The 20,834-nt window shown below is 36.4% G+C and overlaps 1 protein-coding gene across 6 annotated transcripts in view; it reads right to left on the reverse strand.

Moving 5' to 3' along the window:
- Positions 1–20,834, reverse strand: part of EML5 (EMAP like 5) — a 110,544-nt gene that overhangs the window by 63,775 nt on the left and 25,935 nt on the right. For 5 of the 6 annotated variants that reach the window (XR_014693341.1, XM_084520101.1, XM_084520100.1 and 2 more), the window contains exons 5-10: positions 20,269–20,454; positions 12,577–12,712; positions 8,367–8,568; positions 7,115–7,252; positions 6,471–6,727; positions 2,152–2,364 (exon numbers count right to left, since the gene is read on the reverse strand). Coding sequence is in view for 5 of the 6 variants with exons in the window: in XM_084520101.1 (XP_084376227.1) it covers positions 2,152–2,364; positions 6,471–6,727; positions 7,115–7,252; positions 8,367–8,568; positions 12,577–12,712; positions 20,269–20,454 (1,132 nt within the window). In the remaining variant the exon portion in view is untranslated. Of the gene's footprint in view, positions 1–2,151; positions 2,365–6,470; positions 6,728–7,114; positions 7,253–8,366; positions 8,569–12,576; positions 12,713–20,268; positions 20,455–20,834 lie in introns of those variants that run through there. The other variant, XM_084520102.1, reaches the window with a different exon arrangement.

Raw genomic sequence — 20,834 nt, forward strand, 5'->3', positions numbered from 1 at the left:
TCCTGCTCCCCATCCCCTTCCACCAGCTCAGGGTACTGGGTATCCAGAGAACATCCGGTATTGCCGCTAAAGACTGAGGCAAAGAAGGCATTGAGCACCTCCGCCTTTTCCTCATCTCTTGTAACTAAGTTTCCCCCCGCATCCAGTAAAGGATGGAGATTCTCCTTAGTCCTCCTTTTTGTGTTGATGTATTTATAGAAACGTTTTTTGTTATCTTTAACGGCAGTAGCCAGATTGAGCTCCAGATGAGCTTTGGCCTTCCTAATTTTGTCCCTGCACAGCCTCGCTACTTCTTTAAAGTCCTCCTTAGTGGCCTGCCCACTTTTCCAAAGCTTATAAACCCTCTTTTTCCTCCTAAGATCAAGCCACAATTCTCTGTTGAGCCAGGCCGGTCTTCTTCCCCGCCAGCTCGTCTTTGGGCACGTGGGAACAGACCGTTCCTGCGCCATTAAGACTTCCCTCTTGAAGAGCGCCCAGCCTTCCTGGACCCCTCTGCCCTTCAGAACCGCCTCCCAAGGGACTCCACCAACCAGTGTCCTGAGCAGCTCAAAGTCAGCCCTCCGAAAGTCCAATACAGCGGTTTTACTGGTCCCCTTCCTGGCCTCGCCAAGAATAGTGAACTCCACCATTGCGTGGTCACTCTGCCCTAGACAGCTCCCGACGATCACGTCCTCCACCAGTCCTTCTCTGTTTGTGAAGAGAAGGTCTAGCGGGGCACCTCCCCTGGTAGGCTCACTAACCAGCTGCGTCAGGAAGCTATCTTCCACGCTCTCCAGAAACCTCCTAGACTGCTTTCTCAGGGCTGTGTTGTGCTTCCAGGATATGTCAGGGAAGTTGAAGTCCCCCACGAGTACAAGAGCTGATGATTTTGCAACCTCTGTCAGCTGCCTGTAGAATTCCTCATCCGTCTCCTCATCCTGGTTCGGCGGTCTATAGCAGACCCCGACCAGGACACTAGCCTTGTTGTCCCTGCCGATCCTAACCCAAAGGGACTCGACCTTGTCATTCCCAACCTCGAGTTCTACAACCTCGAAAGACTCTCTAATATAGAGAGCCACACCACCACCCCTTCTATGCTGCCTGTCCCTTCTATAGAGCTTATAGCCAGGCATTGCAGCACTCCAGTCATGAGACTGGTCCCACCACGTCTCCGTGATGGCAACCAAGTCGTAGCCTGCCTGCCGCACGATGGCTTCCAGCTCCTCCTGTTTGTTACCCATGCTGCGTGCATTGGTGTAGATGCACTTCAGCTGGGCCATTGCCTTATCCTCCGGCCTTGCCATTGTTCCCCCTGGCACAGCCCCAACAATCCTAGCCTCAGCCCCATCCCCCTTCCTACCTAGTTTAAAGGTAGGATTTCCTCTTTCAAAAGATAGATATTTGAACTAGTCCCCAGGCAAACTTTTTTTTTTGGTTAAGAAAACACTTATTAAAAACTAAGGCTTGAAGACAGAGATCTACCTCTGGGATCAATGCTTTGTTTTAGTTCAATTCTAATAGTGTCTAGAATGGAGTTCTTCAAACAGCTCTAAAAAAACGAAGTCCTTCTCATCAAACATATGTCATAAAAGATACACTTTTCTCTCTTTTCACTTAGTCATGAGTAGTATAAATTAAAAATGATAGACCTTGCTTTAGGCTTTAGTTATAAAAATTTCACTTGAGATCTGTCATTACCCTTCTTAAAATTTTGAGGGAAAATGTGATTTAAACTTCAAATAACACACTGGAACAGTCTGATAACAGACTAAATAGTCTGATCTTCATAGATCCCTTCCAACTGAACTGTTCTGTTTTATTCTAAAACTACTTGAAGACCAAGGCAAAAATACTTAAAAATATAGATCTTATAAAAAAGGTGGATATTCTATCACCTCAAAAATTCTATCAAAAAAAGAACCATTTTGCAAAATAAAAGATGCAAAAAACTTTTGATTATTCTATGCAAAATAAAATAAAACACTGTTATAGTTACTATTGCAGTTGCCAATACACCATCCTGTCACTGTTTGTCACCTTTGAGCTCAAACTAAACTACTAAGAATAAATTGGCCATTTATACAATTTCTTATAATATAAATCCAGTTTTCTAAAACTTTTTCTTGAGTAACCAAAATTCATAAATACACATTTAGGAACTAAAAGTATTACCTTTTCTTAGACATGGGTATCGAAAGAGCTTTACTATTCCATAATCGTCAGCTGTAACCATAACTTGCCCAATAAAATTTGCATCCACAGAATTTATATCATTTATATCTGAATATTTGGGCCAAATTCCATTAACTTCAACACCAGAAACACAGGTCCATGATGCCCACTGAACACCTTTCAATTCCTCCTTACTTGTTACTTCCTTTCCACCTAAGAGCAAAATAAAAATGGTGAGTTACTTACAGTTTTAAAGAATGTAAAATTCTGAAAAAAATATTTGAAATAAAATCCAACAGAGTTAAAACCTGGCATTCTAATACTGTCCTGATCTAACCCTATTATGACCAACATTAGTTGTAAAAGCTGCTTGTCAAAGCTACTTAGCAGAAAATCATGGTCGTGGTACTTAGTTTTTATTATTTCTTGGTATCTGCTTGATACTGTGTGACTTTCAAATGTTTACTAAAAATAATACATGTAGCCATTCTAAGATAAAGTATAGAAAAGTAGTGTCCTTGAACTATTCTACAAGCCTAGATTATTTGGAGCAAACACTGAAGAACTCATTTAGATTTGGCCCCAGTAAGTTACTGGCAACAACTTGTCCATGCAAACCTCGTGATGTTCAACAAGGCCAAGTGCAAGGTGCTGCACCCAGGTCAGAGCAATCCCAAGAACAAATAAAAGCTGGGTAGAGAATGGAGCGAGAGCAGCCCAGAGGAGAAAGACCTGGAGTGTTGGTTGATGAGAAGCTCAACATGAGCCAGCAATGTGCGCTTGCAGCCCAGAAACCAACTGTATCCTGTGCTGCATCAAAAGCAACATGGTCAGCAGGGTGACGGAGGTGATTCTCCCCTTCTACTGTGCTCTTGTGACCCCACCTGGAGTGCTGCGTCCAGCTCTGGGGCCCCCAGCACAAGAAGAACATGGACCTATTGGAGCAAGTCAAGGAAGGTCATGAGGATGATCGTGGGGGCTGGAGTACCTCTCCTGTGACAATAGGAGGAGGGAGTTGGGGTTGTTCTGCCTGGAGAAGAGAAAGCTCCAGGGAGACCTCGCTGTGGCCTTCCAGTACTTCAATGGGGCCTACAAGAAACATGGGGAGGGACTACACTCCAGTGTAGTGATAGGACAAGGCATTTCTTCTATAAGGAAGAAATTCTTCACTATGAGCATGGTGAGGCACTGGAACTGGTTGTTCAGAGAAGCTGTGGATGCCTCATCCCTGGAGGTGTTCAAGGCCAGGCTGGATGGGGCTTTGAGCAACCTGGTCTGGTGAGAGGTGTCCCTGCCCATGGCAGAGAGGTTGGAATTATATTATCTTTAAGGCCCCTTCTAACCCAAACTATTCTACAATAATAACAATTTTATGTGTATATCCTTGTTATTTTACATTATCTGTCTGTAAGATTGTTTCAATCCCACAGAGTTTCATGCAGGAGCATTAGTACTGAGTCAGACCAAAGGCTCATTGTAGTGGGTTTACATGGCAAGGTTGTGGTAGCAGGGGGCCATAGGGGTGGTTTCTGTGAGAAGGATCTAGAAGCTGCCCCATGTTTGGTAAGGGCCCCACTGCTGACCAGAGCCGAGCCAATAAGCGATGTTGTTTTGCACCTCTGTGAGAGCATATTTAAGACAGGGAAAAAAACGCTGCGCCACACAGCAGCTGGGAGAGTGAGAGGAGTGAGGAACAGCCTTGCAGGCTCCAAGGTCAGTGAAGAAGGAGGGGGAGAGGTGCTCCAGGCGCCAGAGCAGAAGTCCCCTGCTTCATGTGGTGAAGTAGGCTGTTCCCCTGCAGTCCATGGAGGAGACAACAGTGGAGCAGGTGGACCTGCACCGATGGAGGCTGCCGCCTGTGGAAGACCCCTGCCGGAGCAGATTCCGGGCCGGACCTGTAGCCCGTGGAGAGGAGCCCACGCAGAAGCAGATGACCTGGCAGGAGCTGCTGCCCGTGGGGGAGCCAGGTTGGAGCAGTTTTCTCCTGAGGGATGGACCGTGTGGTATGGACCCATATCTGGAGCAGTTCTGGAAGAGCTGGTGCCTGTGGGAAGCCCACGCTGGATCAGTTCATCAAGGACTGTATCCCGTGGGTGGGACCCCACAGCACAGGGGACGAGAGTGACCAAGAAGGAGCAGCAGAGAAGTGCTGTAGACTGACCATAACCCCCATTCCCCCGTTCCCCAGCGCTGCTCAGGGGGAGGAGGTGGAAGAGGGTGGATGGGGGGGAAGGTGCTTTTGGTTTCTTTCCTTTGTTTCTCACTGCTCTAGCTTGTTAGTAATAAGCAATAAATCTTACTATCTCCCTATGCCACGTCTGTTTTGCCCATTACAATTACTGCGTGATCTTCTTGTCCTTATCTCAACCTTTGAGCCCTTTTCATCATATTTTCTCCCAGTTCCTCTTTGAGGAGGGGGAGTGAGAGAGCGGCTGTGGTGGAGCTCGGCTGCCCACTCAAGCAGAACCACTACACTCATTTAATAATGCTATCTTAAAAGAGAAGAGGAGGAGAAAGAGAGGAAAAAAATAGGAAAATTTCAGCTGCTACATGCTCCTCCAGAAACTGGACATCTCCAGCACACCTTCTTTGAACATTCTTCAGCTCTAATGAAATAACTGCACTCTTTGACAAGGTTTACCTTGTAAGCTCTTCCCATTACTAATCCATGTAAATGATGACTATTAATACTGGTTATACCCATGATTAGGTCCTATAGATCTCGTATTAGGCAACTCTAAATTCCTTACTCATTTACAATGGAATTTCTTGTGTTACAGGATTCTGATCATTATTTAAAAATATTTAGGAAATTCTTCTAAACCCCCCCCCCAAGCCAAAATATTTTATCTATTTACATAAACAGGCTTTCACAAGCACATGTTCTAATTATATCAAGAAATTTCAGGCTCAAAGCTGCCTGTATAACTCCAATTTGTTCCTCCCGTATGTACATATTTGATACAGTCTAATTAAGTTCTCACTTACTATCCTTTCATGTTAGCTTTCTGTCTCATTCAGTATTCAATGCACAAAATATAAGTCGCGTATAGAATGAATTAGATGCTTCAACAAAGAATCAGAAAAGACTCCATGGAACTATGAATAATGTACAGTGCAAAGTAAATATTGTATAACAAATGAAGGGGCAATGCAGTAAGTAATGGTAATAAAAATCACAAATTATTAAATACAAAAAGCATGAGTGGGGAAAATATAGAATGGAATTACGGAAGTGTATACACACAGAAAAAAAAAGCACAACACAACAAAAAAAAACAACAAATCAAACCTTGTGGCAAACACTGCCCTTGGCTTATTACAACTATTATCTACTTATATTTGAAGATTTAAGACATGTACTACGTGCATGTCCTCTGCAGAAGAAATTGTCTTAATCAAAACTGTTTCAAGTTCAGACAATGTTGTATTGAAAATACTTACAATAGTGGTGTTGTTACATATTTTGAATCTGAAAACTATTATTTTAATATACTATTTAACATTGCAATTTTCTTTAATAGTCCCCTGCCATGAAACAGAAAAAAAAAAAAACATTTGAACTTTCATGATCAGAAGACTACCCAGCTAAATATCACTGTGATTATTTTATTCATTTTGAAGGCTATATGATTGAATTGTACATGTATCACAGCTTTGGTATTTCTTTTGTTTCCGGAGAAGAATTCCTATCATTGCAGTATCGTTACAATAGGTACTCTTATTTTCTTCAGAGTAACTTACTCCTGTTATGTTTCCAAGTTAATTTGCATTTGGTTCCTACCTACTACAAATTTTCCACTGCAGAAGCTGTGGTAAACTACATTCCACAACTCTACCACAGATATAGTCCTGGAAAACCAGATTACTCTTCGGAGACACCATATATTGATTTTTCCATATATTTTAAAAAACATACAGTGCAAGCAAAAGATAATCCATTTAATACGTAAGTTCAATAAGTGCAATGGTATTAACTTAAGCAAAATTTAATTTGAACGTAAGACTTCTTTATTTTTCTAAGAAAGTGAGAGCAAAGATTTACTTTGGAGAAATAAAATGAATTTTAAGTCAGCATCTTTACCATGCAGCATCAATAAAAAAAGAGTAAACGTTTAAGGATAAAAATATTTAAGTAACTTTGGCAGAAAATGCTATCCTTATTCAAATAAAGCAAATCCTTGTACAGATTTACCAAAAAAAATCTTAATAATCCAATGCTTTGAACCAGGATTAAGCTTTTTTTTTTTTTTTTTAATCAAACTACTATACATTCTGATATTTGCAACAAATATCATAAAGGCAACTTGAAATCTTACTTGGCATCCTATAAAAAAGTCTCTTCCCATTGCCATCATTGGTCTGTAAGTATTTACTGTCTGAAGACCAATCCATATGAGTGATGAAACTTAAAGATCCAATACATTCTCCAATTTTCTTGTATCGCTGAACAACACCATATATATCCACAGAGCTGTCATTGGAACCAACAGCTAGGAAATTCCCATCTGGTGAATATTTCAGTTCATGAATAGCTTCTTTCCTGTCTTTGATATGAACAACCTCAGTCATATCTCTGTAGTATGAAAGAAAGCATGTCATAAGTATAGAAAAGCCTTAATACTGTCAAGATCCCAGTTGTAAAAAAATAAAATAAAATAAAATAATTAGAACAATTAAGTGAGCTATCATATGTGCAAACACAGCACTAAAAAAACTTCGTAGAACACTGCCATTCTTTCTAAAATACCAGTGTACTCTTGCAAATGTGTTGTTACAGAAAGCCTCTGCCATATTTTTACGTATAAATTTAAGTAATCTGAGCATTCTTAGTAATTTAAAAACAATTTTAAGTTTCCTTGGGTGTGTCTGCTACATGGTAAAAACATATACAATTTATAAAAGCAGTTAGATAACATGCTTGAAAGAGTTAAGATATCTATGCTCAATTTTTGTAACCTACCTGACTCGAAGCACGGTGAAAGAGCCATCCTTCATTCCAAGAGCAAGATGGATTCCATCAGTACTAACTGCTGCACACCGAATGGGTTCCTCCATGTTGCACCGGGCAATCAGAGCATGATCTATTAAACTCCAGATTCTAAAATAATGATTACAAATACAAAGAGTGGTTTGTAACTGTGTGATAGATAGCATGAAGCCTGCAATTTCAGAACACTGGACACGGTAGTGTCCCATTTTATAAATATATACATTAATAAATATCCACAAGGAACACCTAAGACAGATGAATGAGTTTTGCATATAAAAAAGAATAATCTTACATGTAACGGTGAGAGATTCTACATGTATAATTATGAAATGCAGAAACAGGTTAATTTTGTCATTCTGAATATAAAAGTAATGATGTCATATGTTAAGACATACTTGTAGATGATTTTGAAAGTTCAACTATTTTGTTAATTATTTTAGCTAAAAAAGATAAAGAACAGTTAAAGACTTCACAGACTAAACATAGCCTTTCTTATTAGCAAAGCATCACTTGTAAGTCCCTACATATACCTAGGTAATATTATAAAATCAAAGTTGTTATTACAAAGTATGCTACATCTACCATTGACAACATATATCTGGCACCCTAGAGTAGAATTTTAGTATTCCTGATTCAACTATTATTTTGATTAACCATGCTAAATTTAAATACTTAATAAAAATACCACAAAATTTAATTTCTAAGAAAGAAGGAAAAAAGGCATTTTTGACAAAAAAGGTGAACTTGTAAATGAGTAATTAATTTACTGTGTTTTTTTTTTTTTCCCAGAAAATGGATTCTATTTAATATGTATGTATAAGCTTAATGCAACCCTCAAGCTAAAAGTTAATTCTCATCATTTTAAGAGTGAAAATTATAAGTCTCTACTGTAGTTTTTCATCCAAGTGTAACTTATGAATGCCTAACATAATTCCTGGGGGAAAAAAACCAAAACAACACAATGGGATGCTTGTGTACAACGAAGAGTACATTACATTAAATTAAACGGAATTTGTTAAACTTCTGTACGTTTCATAATTTTTGTTAACTATAAATTTTGATTTTATTATTATTAGAGAGCTCTAATGTCATGCTCTATAACTTCACTGGTTTAGATGCACTTTAGGTGCCAATGATATTAAAATGCATCACAATTACATTATCTAGAAAATGAATGGTTTGTACCAAACCGCATGCAGATAAAAAAAAAAAAAAATTCAACCTGACTGATCGATCATCGCTTCCAGTCATTGCTAATGGTTTTGTAGGATGGACAGCCAAAGCCCACAGCTCTCCTTCACAGTGCCCCTGCATTATCAGGAAGGGCTTATTACGCTCATGCACCACAATTTCAAAAATCTCACTGTCTTGTGTCCCAACAAGTATATGGTCTCCTCTCCAGCAAACACTTCTTACAGACAGACCTGTAAAAGTAAGAGATTGTTTCTGAGAGGAATGTCCTGTGATTCTGTGAAAATAGGTAACATAACACAATAAAACATGGAGAAACATAAAATCAAGAAAATGCCATGAAGCACCCATACATCTCTTACTCCCCCATTTATTCCCTGTACCTATTCCACATCATATACCACTGCTGCTGGAACATTAACTTTTCAAAACTAGTATTTAAGAATAGTCAATCATAAGCCTTTTTTAATAAAGTAAACATAACCACTTCTTGTATACCAAGTTCTCTGACAGAGGAAGACAATACTGACCTTTGCATCTCAAAGTCTGAATGTAACGCCATTAAATTTCAAAAATAGGTAACAATAGGTAACAAAAATAGAAATTACAATTTCTGATCAACTCTTGGGTCCATATAACTACCTGAATGAATTTCAATTATGTAAGTGCAAAAGCATCAGTGTATCATATATTAGATATGATAGCCAAAGAGTCTGATACTTTCCAGCTTGTTTCTAAGATGCTACCCCTAAAGCAAATCCTTGTAATATCTTAGTATCTGATTTCCGACACCCCTCACACCAAAATAATAAAAACAGAACTCAATGGAAAAATATATAATAGTGTTGAAAAAGGGTTTATGATGGAATTTAACATGCATTTTTGAATAACTGAATTACTTTCCAGGTTTACAGTGGAGCTGAGTACTCACAAACTGCACTTATTGTGGATAAGGTTGTGAATAATAAAATGAAAGTTAGGATAACAGTATGTGGAGAACTCAATCTTAGACCCCCCAATATGCACCTTTTAAAGCAGGTTGTAACTATTACAATCTGATAGTGTAAGTCAATTTTGCCAATTCCAGCTCTAGATAAATAGATGGAAGAGAGAATTACATTAGGCATTGCTACCAAAACACTGACTTTTGTGAAGGGCAGGTCAAGAATGACCTTTGATAAATTACTGTGGAGTAAAAGGGAGAGAAAATTATACCTATCAAATGAGAGAAGTGAATACTGTATGAGTTGATGTCTGAAAAAAATATTTTTGACTGTGTAAAGGTAAAAGAAGAACCTTATGTTTTTAAAATTACGTAGAAGAAAAATTGCAAGGCTCAGAAACAGAGTTCAAATGAATGTTTGGTTCAGCAGCCCAGTCTGTTTTAACTGCATTGGTGTTTTAATTCTGACAAAGTAAAGGCTCCTGACTGTGCCTACTTACCATGCTTTGCATCACAGGACAGCCATCAAATACACAGTAAGAGTACTTCCATATGAAACAGAACTGAAAGATGCTCAAGGTTTTGTAGGATGGACAGCCTCAGTACACTCCAACTGATATGTTGTCCATAATGTCCACTGAATCAGACTAGAGATAATGCCCTTCAAACACTCACTGAAATGATATTATGCTAATCAAGGCCTCTGCACCAACTGTTTTGGTTTACAGACTTGTTCATATTGTGCTGCACTGGTGAGTATAGCACCCTACCATTCAGCCCTAAGATCTAAACATTTTATATTGACATTTTATTTCTATATTGCTCTACAGTGTTTAAAAAAAATCAAGAATGAAATAACCAGAATCTTTGATGAAGAATGATTAAGAGATCTGTTTTACTAATCTGGAACTTTTTAGTGGAAGGAGATATTTTGAAATACAATTTGACTATTTGGAGATATATTTAGAGTCAATTATTTACTATGAGCCATTCAGAGAGATATGGAATGTGAGGAACTTGAATTTCATTCACAGATGAAATTACCAACAGATAAGAGTATAGAAGCAGCCGAAAATGCAAGGAAGAAAATGTGTAGGATGACAGATCATAAAGGCAGTCCTCAAAATAATATATGAAAGAAAAATCATATATGCAAAAGACCAAAGGAAAAGAAAATGGAAATTATGAAAGATATGATTTTAGAACAAGTCATTAGCTGTGCTATGTACATTTCACAAGTCAAGAAAAATGAAAGTGGAGTTCTTATAATTGATGAATCAAAGGAATCAAAAGAGTTCATAGCAAATGACTGTTCCATAGAAAGCAGAAGAAATGATGTGGAGTGGAGAACAAGTTTGAAAGAATGAAATGAAATGTAACTTTCAACTACATGCAATAGATCTGAGAAACAGCAGCTGAGCAAGTTTAAAAGCCAAAATTTCTTATGTATGTGAACAGGTCTGTCTTTCTCTTCCTCCTGCTCCAATAGTATTTTCCCAAATTTTTGGCTTCGTGATAATTTCCTTGGCAAATATCAAGTTACTGATATGTTTTATGGTTCCTCAAATTACAGGAAATTTTATGCATGCAAAGGTTCACAAGTGTACTGCCAGACTTATCACTGAAGATACACTTTTAGAGAATTGAAAACTTTTTAACAAAAGTTTCATGATTTCCTAATAGCAGTCACTGCTATACTAGGTATTTATACCTGTTGTTAAAATAAACAGATACCTGGTTTTGTTATGGACCTAAAGGAGTTACAGTTAAATAAAACACTAAGAGAGAGAAAGTATCTACAAACAGATTGTTTTGAAGGGAAAATATAAATTAAATATAAATTTAAAAAATAAATTAAAAATAACAGAAATGAGAGATGCATCTATATTAGTATCATTTTGAATATGAGACACAAAAGCAGAAAAGTTTCATTTCAAAATGTATTCAATAATGTACAAATTCACTTAGGAGATACTCCAGATCTGCTAAGTTGATTTTAAGAACGTTAAATTAATTGGGTGATAGAGTACTGAAAGACAGAAATGCAGGTGAAGGCAAACATTTTTCCTTTACTTTTGACAAATGCATTCATGTACTAAATATATTATAAACTAGATTACTCTGTCAAATTCAAAGGGGTGAGCCAATTTATAAATGTTACTGAGAAACATTAGACTTTAACAGAAACTTAATACAATAAAAACAACAAATTCTGATTTACTTTTTTGAAATAAGTCTGTCAGACTAGACAGAAACTGTAATGATTATCCAAAATTGTCAGTTAAGCACTGATTTAAAAAAAATATTGCACAGAAAAAAAATAAATGTATCTTTCTAAAGTAAGAGAAGAATAAATGAACACATTTGTCTTTTGATTTGAGACTGAAGAGATTATTTCTCTTAAATTGTCTCAGTCATGACAAAGTCACGGTACCCGAGGGCATTTAAAATGGAATGTACTTCATCTTGCTGGAAGATTTCACAATCTCAGTGGGAATGTCAAATGAGTTACAGAATACACATATTTAACTCTGCTTGTAATCAGTTATTTATTGCCAATGATGTATCTGATTGTCATGAGACATTCTACTGCATCGTCAAATACTCAGCAAGATGTTAGAAAACAGAAAAGTGACTGGGGGAAAAGAAACCAAATGCCTATGTAAGCAGTATTATACATGACAGTAATGCTTCAGAGCAAGCAATTCCCAAGCTAAAAGTTAATTATATTGTTTTTCTGCTTACTAGAGCACTGATATCTAAAACACCACTAACAAAACATGCCTTGGACTGCTAGATATGAAATTTTAGCATGACATAAACTCTAAATTGAAGTTAGAGGTCATTGAAGTTAGCAGAGTTCTAAGTACTACAAAGCTGTAGATTACTTCCAAATAGGTGTTTTTTTTTTTTTTTTTTTTCCTGAAAATATGGATAAATAGACAATTTCTGCATTCTGCTGTTTTTCATTGCAGCATCTTTTCTAAATTTTCTTGCTTCATTACTCTTCCTTGTTAAAATTGCTGTGCTATAGAACAGATATGCATTTTATTGGCTTACATGTATTTACAACTTCTTAGTACATAGCATGCTGTAGAGTAACTTTGAAGGGCTACGTGATCTCCATATTAATAGGCTTCATCAAAACAAAGCATTTCTTATCTTGAAAACTGTACATAAAAGCATCTATGATCCCTCCATTTATTTATTTTTTTTTTTTAAATAAAGTCTTTTCTTGTTCAAAACACTGGAAAATTTCCAACCTATGGAACACTGAAAGTGACAACATTCTTCTTACCCTTATATCCCTGGTCTGTTTCCCTGAGATCAATCACAGTAATTGGTTTAAAATTTAAATCCCACAAGCGAACACAGCCATCCCTGCCACCAGTGGCAAACCCCTCTTCACACGCATTCATGCTGAAAATTCCTGCCTGAAGAGAGAAGAAAATTATTTGTAATATATACAGATCAGAGAGACCAATATGGAAAGTGGAACTCTTCTCCTATTGTCCTCCTACCTGTTATGCTATTGAAAATTGCCTAAGAAATGCAACTAATACAAGTTTTAAATAGGAAAGAGACAGAATTGGAAACACAAACCTTAAAAGAATTTTTAATAGCACGGGTTTTCATGAAAGCTGCGAAGGAACTAAAAATAACACAAAGGAATTCAAAAGGTTCTGATTCATGGCAACTGAAGTAACCATTTTTGTCTTTCTATTCAAGACAGTAAGTAAGGAACCTATACAAAACAAAACACACTCTCAGATTACATTAATTCAGCTGAGGGTTGAACAGATGCTAACGTACTATCAGAAACTGAGCTACTTGCCAAAATGAGCGCTCTAACACAAGGGAAAAATACACTAGTTTAACTGTACATCCAGAATTAAACTGAAGGAAAGCAGTTCAAAAGTCTGACAGTTTGCAAATTTATCTTAATTTCTTTTTGTCATAAGCTAGGTAATTAAATACAGTCAATAATAAGAAAAATTAGGTATCTGTACAGAAATCTGATAGTTTAAACATCATATCCTTTTTCTTTAAAAATTGATAACCTATTTTCATAGACTGGACTTCACAAACATTATCATGATTCGCCACTACAAACTCCTACAACAACCATGTACTACTTCAAGTTAATTCCTTTTACGGTAAATCTGTGCAAGTTTACCATGCACACAAGTGCTTTACTTTTGAAGATACAGACTACAGCACTGAACTGATCAAGTACTTTTTGTCCACCTAACTCAAAACCCACACAATTTTTGGTTTGCAACAAACAGTACATTAAGAAAATTGTTTCAATACTGCTTTCATTCTGATAATGATGACAGCGATGATCGTAGTGATGTTGCGTATCTCTAGAAAGTTTAGCTTCATTCCTCTTTTCCTTAAGGCAGGATCCAACTCCCTCAAATGTCAGATTTCCAATCTCCGTTAGGAAACAACATTTTTCCTAACACATTCTCCTCAGCTTACTTTGATAAATGTTTTTTTCAGCAAAGAAGGAGTCAGGAACATGTATTCCACATATTAAAATAAAGTTACCATATTCCATACATCCACTAATAACAAACATACTGCAACGTATTATCCAAATATCAAATACACATATATTTTTTTGTTCATGTACATAAACAATTCACCACCAGGCAAACTTATTTTTGTAAGTATTTAATGCATTGCATTAAGCAAGATTACTGCTAGGACAACTTTGGCTAATAAACCTATAAAAAGTTTTAAAATAGTTCTGCATTTATTGAAAGTATTTTATATTCAGCTACGACAAATGCGAATAGGAAAGCACTGAAAATTATGGAAGGAAAATCTGTCTCCATAACTACTGTCCAAAAGAAGATAAAACAACTAATAATAGACATAAATTCTCTATAATATAGTTCTGAACTTTCAATTCTGTAAAGGAATAAAAGCAAACTTCCAATAGCTTCCTTGGTTGGGGTTTACATTTTACAGCAGTGAGTACAGCATCCTCAGAAGTGAAAGCAATTTTCAAAGGAGAGACGCTTTTGAAGCCAAGCAAAGTGAAACAAAACTAATTAGAATCCAGTGTTGCGGCTTCTGACAACTTCCAGGTTCCTGTAACTACTCTCTCCTACCAACCTGTGCTTTCTTCACCAATTATAATTAAACAAAATACCAGAATGTGCCATAGTGAATATGGACTGTGTTTGCTTCTCTAGCATTAGGTAATAACGATATGACTGTTTCAGAAGTTGAGAAAAACTGAAAATATAGATCTTTCTCAGCTTTCGCAAGGAAAGCATATTATTGCTAAAATGTTAAATGACAATCAAAACTGAGAGACCTAGGTGACAGAACTCAGTTTTCTGACATGTAACATCCACCCTCAAGATACTGACTTCTAAGACAAGATGTATTTTCAGAAGTAGTATGTGCCTAAAGAGAAATGTAGTGCAATTTTTAAGTCATAAGCAGATTAGAAGGCTAACTCCCATATCTCTAACATTCTGTAAATCCTCTTTCTTTCTTTAGAAGCCTAAAGGTTTTTCAAAATACAACCCAAACTCTATTTGTTTCTCTGTGTCTTTGTTTTACTGCATTAACCTTTTAGCGTCATTGAGCAAATATAAAGGTGGAGGAATTTGGGCTTATTTTGTACCATATAATCAATTTTGCCCACGTTTTGGCATATATAAATCTTTTAAAGCTCTTTTTGGAATGCAATCTTGATAATAGAATTATTCTTTTTTTCTAATTAACTCCTTCTAAAATCCATGGCTTAATTAGTCCATCTTAAAAAAAGAATCAGACATTTGGCAATGTGGGAAGCTGGCTAAATGTTCTGAAGATAAGATCAAGTGGATCCAGGATTAATCTGTTTTCCATTTCACAGAATATCCTTATCTTGAAAAGGACATACTGGTTGCCAAGGAGATTTGGCAGATGTTGTGCTTGCTCAATCTCTTGAAATGCAATAGGACATCCTCATTTCAGTGAATGTGCCACTGGAATAGTAGAATTTGATGAAAACTAGAAAAAAGGTCCCTTATTGTGGTAACTGTAAATATCTAATGGAGGAAGCTGAGCTTAGCTACTTAGCTATTTAATTGTTAGGCCCATTCTTAGGGGAGAAAAGACAGATTCTTTATTCTGGTAGCTCAGCTAGTCATCATTCTTCCACTATATCTTTCCTTTTAGGAACTGTCAGGATTATTAATGTAAAGCAACTTTGGAGTCTTCAAGTTTCTCTTAATCTTTCAGTCTGTAACTGTCATTAATGTAATTTGGGTCTTGATGGTCACTAGTCTCCCAGCAGTAATGAGGCAAACAATTGCACTGACTTTGTTTGTTCTTAGTAAATACTGTGAGCAAATAGGATTGCTTGTGCATCTGAATCAAAATAGAAGTTGCCCATCTTAAAAAATTACAAAGTTTGCCATATGGATCATCCTCTTCTGTTACTGATTTTTCATTACACTTCCTAATGAATGGGAAAATTCTGGAAATAAATTAATCAGCAGTCTTCTCAGAATGCAAAATATTTCCAACTGTTCCAGCATAACCTGCTGGTATTACATCTGTGTTCCCTCAAATTGGAAAAGAGAAATTAATAAGAGCAAACAAAAAAAATAAATCCCCAGATAGACCAGAAATGATACTTGAGAGATGGAGAAGTACAAGCACTTGTCACAAATTTGATCTCTACTGCATGAATATTTTCCCACTGCTTGTATCCAAGAAATTCGCAACGGTGAGGTACCCTCAGGCTTCCTACTGCTTTTGGACCTGTCTTGCCTCCAATGAACAAAAATCAATTGTTAATTTATCTAAATTCAGACATTTATATAAAATCCACCACACTAGTTCTAACTACACAATTCCTAAACACGTGTAACTGCAGTTAGCTGTAATTAGGACCAAGCATTCATATGGAAAAAAAGTGATTAGTACAAGCAATCACGTGGAAACTTCAAGCATGCTCAAAAAGCAATTGGCTTCTGAGCAATACAGAGAACAGAAACATTTTGCCTGCTTGGCACTTCCTTTTTAGTCCTAAATACAATTCAGGATGCATACACTAACATATAAAGCAGGATATATATTGGGCACTTACTCTAAGACATAGTCTCTCCTACTATATACTGCACAGTAAGTGGATGGATTGCAAATATTTTAAGTTGGCATTTACAAAGGAGAGCCATTACTGGAATGGAATCTTCATATCTAACAAATTATCCATACCATAGTTGAAGAATGGGCATATTACTCTAAGAAAAAATAAATAGTTGTCTATATGCCTTTCATTAGCTGAAATAAGTGGACAGTTACGTTCAAATTCATGACCAGCCTAAACAGTAGGGGAAAAATACTGCATGACTTAATGTATTGGTACATGATACCAGCTTAAAACCATTCATTTAAGTTCATTATATTGTTTCCATCTATATTTAATCAGTGTTCAGCCAGCTGACATAGGTGTGCAATAGTTCTAACAGGGTGCCTGTTATTTAACCTCAAGCCTGTTATTTAACCTCAGTTTCTGACATCAATCCACACAACTTTAATGTGTACCTCTGAAACACTATCTCAAAATAAATTATTCAGCTGCTGAGAAAGCATCTTATGTACATTTACTATGCTAGGCAAAAGTATAGCACACAAGAAACTGTAAAGCATGCAGTGTTTTTAAACAAGCATAATATTTTGTTTTAATACTTGTGTAACTTCTTGTGTCTATATTTCAGGTACTTAATAATCATGGACTACCCTGAATTTAGAACCTCTAAAATGAATTAAAAATAGCTGATTCTATAGTCTGTTGGTTACATTGGTACAAAATATAACATCTGATAAAAGATTTTAAGCCAGAATATATATCGTTAATTTTTCAGAATCAGATGGACTGTCTACAAATAACCTCCTGTAGTCCCAAATGGCACACTAATGCCAATGAATTTTCATATATTTTCATGTTACCTTGTTTTTTCACTCCCTTTTAAAACTTTCACTATTATTAATATTTAGGGGAGATCTGCAAAACAACAATTCCACAATTTCCCACTGTGATACAGTACTCCCCACACATACATTTTGTGCCTCTTCAGCCCTGCTCAATTCCATCTTTTCCTACCTTTCACTCCTACTTCTATATTCAGTGAACTCTGCAGTCCTTTTCCAACTAATTCTGCAGTCATTCAAACACGTCCTTTGCACGTTAGAGTTCTTAGTATTGCTGTAACAGAAGACAGATAATCTGTCTTAGCTGCGAGCTCTTATTTTGCCTGCTAAAGTTGCTATCTATTTCCTCAGTTGCTTTTACTGGAACACCCTGAACTGCTCTTAAAATTGTCTGTTCAACTAGGGTAACTATAACAAAGTCAGTCAAACTGATTAGTACCTGTTTGCTATATTAATGCAGACCACTGCCAGCTGGATGGATTGCGTCCCCACATCAGTAATATTCTTTAGAAAATATTTTCCTGTATCCAAGATACCTACCATTTATGTTGCAAGACAGGAATACACAGTACTTTATGCAAGTAATGAGACATGTTTCCCTTGAATACATTTTCAGTCTAATTCAAGACTGTTGAGCAATGATGAGGCATGATAAACAAGAACACAGGGATAACAATTCCAATAATAGCTCACTGAATGTAATCATATATAGATTCCCTACTATGTACACTCTGTGCTTTTAACAGCATATGCCCATCACAAATGTTATCATTTACACCTGCATTTTCTTTTTAAGAGAACGGACAAATTAGTCATGAGTTTAACTGTAAAATATGATGGTTATAGTTTGGTATGTCTGAAGAGGCATTCTTATTCCGAGCTGCTATACTTTGTGCTTACAATAATCTAACAATTATCCCTTTAACTAATATTTTATTGAGAAACAAGGTTTCATTTTGTTGGAAAGTAAGCTTCCAGAAAAGATTTTACTGTTTTTTTTTTTTTTTCCCTGAAATTGGTGAGATTTGTAGTGACTCTAATCTCTGGTGAAAATGAATTCCAAAGCCATGGCCTAGTGAACCTACTTAATTTTCAGCACTGCAAACAACAATTCCATTGAGCTGAAACGACACAGCCAAAAATAGAAGGTTAGATAAGACTTACTCCAAGGTCACCTGAGCTCTGCCCGCTGACTCTACTGAAGATAAGGAGCACAGCACTTCAAATTTAATCTTGTGTTCAACAAAGAACTGATGCAGCACATATGGTAATGGAGCAACAAGCTCTCATCATCTTGTGTTTATCAGTTGGGTCATTTCAAATGTGATCCCACACTCATATTCTTCATAGCCAGATTTTTATTCATAATCAGATACACTATCATATTATAGAGCTGATTGAAAAAAGTAGTCCAAACCCTTGCAAATTTTAACTATATTCAACAAGCTGCAACCATTTCTAAACATACATTTCTCAATCATCAGTAAACCAAAAGTCTCCTTACTACTGACTCATTGCAACCTTTTCCATGCACGTAAAGTCCATCACTTTTTGTCCCCGCCATTCTACCTAATAAAGTTATGTAGCAGTTGTAATTTCAGTCATATGCATCATCCCATCCACTCGAAAGCAAGCACTTTCTCACAAGAAAGAATAATTATCTGTTATGCATTTTTATCCAGAATTTCAAAGCAGGAATATAGGAAAACGTATATTTGTACTTTCACATTATTTAAAATCATTAATAAGTGAACTACTTCAAATATTATCTAGAATGCACAATACTTTCCAAAACAAAAATCTACTTCCAACTAGTAAATAATATAGCTTCACAAAGCTACTTTAGCAGTTTCACGTCTCATAGGTTAAAACAACCAGAAACTGATTACCTTTCTTTTTCATGATACTTTGACGTGTTAGAAGTTGAATCTTCCATTAAATATTACTAAATAAACATGAGACGAAATGAGGACTCTCATAGTTTGACATACACAAATGAAACTGCAAAATCCTGATATTGTTTTTGCTGCATGCCTTTATCACAAAACCATATACTTTGAAAGAATACTGAAAATATATGAACGAATACTTATGCAACAAAAGCACAATCAGTTCATAGCTGCATTAAACTTTTGGATTAAGAGAAAATCTTACCATGCACTTCTGGAAAAACAAAACAAAACAAAAAAAACTTTGTGAGATGTCTTTATTTTTAAAAGCTGTATACTGTTCTAAAAAGCTGAAGCAATACGGTAAAAAGAGAGCAACATAGGACAAGAATGATTGACTCAAGCTAAAATGACTAAGCATGTGTCTGGACAAAAAAGGTACATGTTTGGGCTTAAGTAGTCTGTAGAATCAATGGACTTTAGAGAGCTATCACTTAATTAGCCAGTAGGACTCAATTCACAAGATCACAGAATAGCTGATGTTGGCCAGAAACTCTGGAGGGCATCCAGTCCAAACTCTGCTCAAAGCAGGGTCAGCTAATAGCAGATTGCCCAGGGCTGCATCCAGTCGTATTTGGATTATCGCCAATGGAGATACGTGGATAGAGACTCCACAAGCTCTCTGTGTACCCATTTCTTTGTTTCATCACCCATTGACTAAACATAGGAGTCCAGGCCACCTGATATGCTTCTGAATAAATTAGATATCCACAAAATACAGTTAGATGATGTAGACTTATACTCAATAATGGTATCTAAAAACGTCACTAGACACATGAGCAAATGAACAGAGCAGTAGGTGTCTATTTAAGGGAAAATATAAATACATTGTTTACAGACTAAATCCCCATCGACTACAACGGGAAAAAAACACAAATGGGCAGCTAAACGCATTTCTCAATCTAATGCTCCCTTTCTACCACCACAGAAATCTTAAGCCAGGGAAAGAAAAAGTGAAGAAGAAAGATTAGACATCATTAGTCTCTACCATGGGGAATTGCTTAGGAGCATAGACCAGGTGATCTTGCACCATCCTTTCTGGCTCTCCAGAAATCTGTTTATAATTTTATATTAATTTAAGGAGATATACTTACAGCATGTGCTCCCTGTATTGTCCGTACAAGGTTTATTCCTTTCCAAACATAAATATCACCATTCAGTGCACCAGAATACGTCACTTCATCTCTTGCACAAGCTAGGCACAATATAGTTTGGAGATCACCAGTTTTGCCAAAAACACCACGTTTTGGTGTCAACGAATTGCCACACAAGCTCCAGAACTGCAAGATAAAGTAATTTAGAGAGATGGATATTATGCTAATCTCCTATAATTTAACATGTTCTTCTGAGAGAGAGAGAGACTTTACTTCCAAAGTACATCATCCATCTCCTTTTCCCTGCTTTAGTTCGCCACTTGTTTAACAACTTTTTATTTATTTAACAGAGTTTACCTTTCCACATCTGCACTGTGGAGTACATAGGAAGGAAGGAGTTTCTGGGTATCAGTATTAAAAATCAAATTGGAATTCTTTGACCAAATTATAATTTGCACATCAGCTGTATTTTCAGTCATTTTGGAAAATGGTTTCATAATAGAATTATCTGATCTTTCTCTAATGCAAGACACAAGCAATGCATTTTCACTTTGTAAATGCTGCAT

The sequence above is a fragment of the Aythya ferina genome (genome assembly GCF_964211825.1).
Source record: "Aythya ferina genome assembly, chromosome: 5".
Taxonomy (NCBI): Eukaryota; Metazoa; Chordata; class Aves; order Anseriformes; family Anatidae; genus Aythya; species Aythya ferina.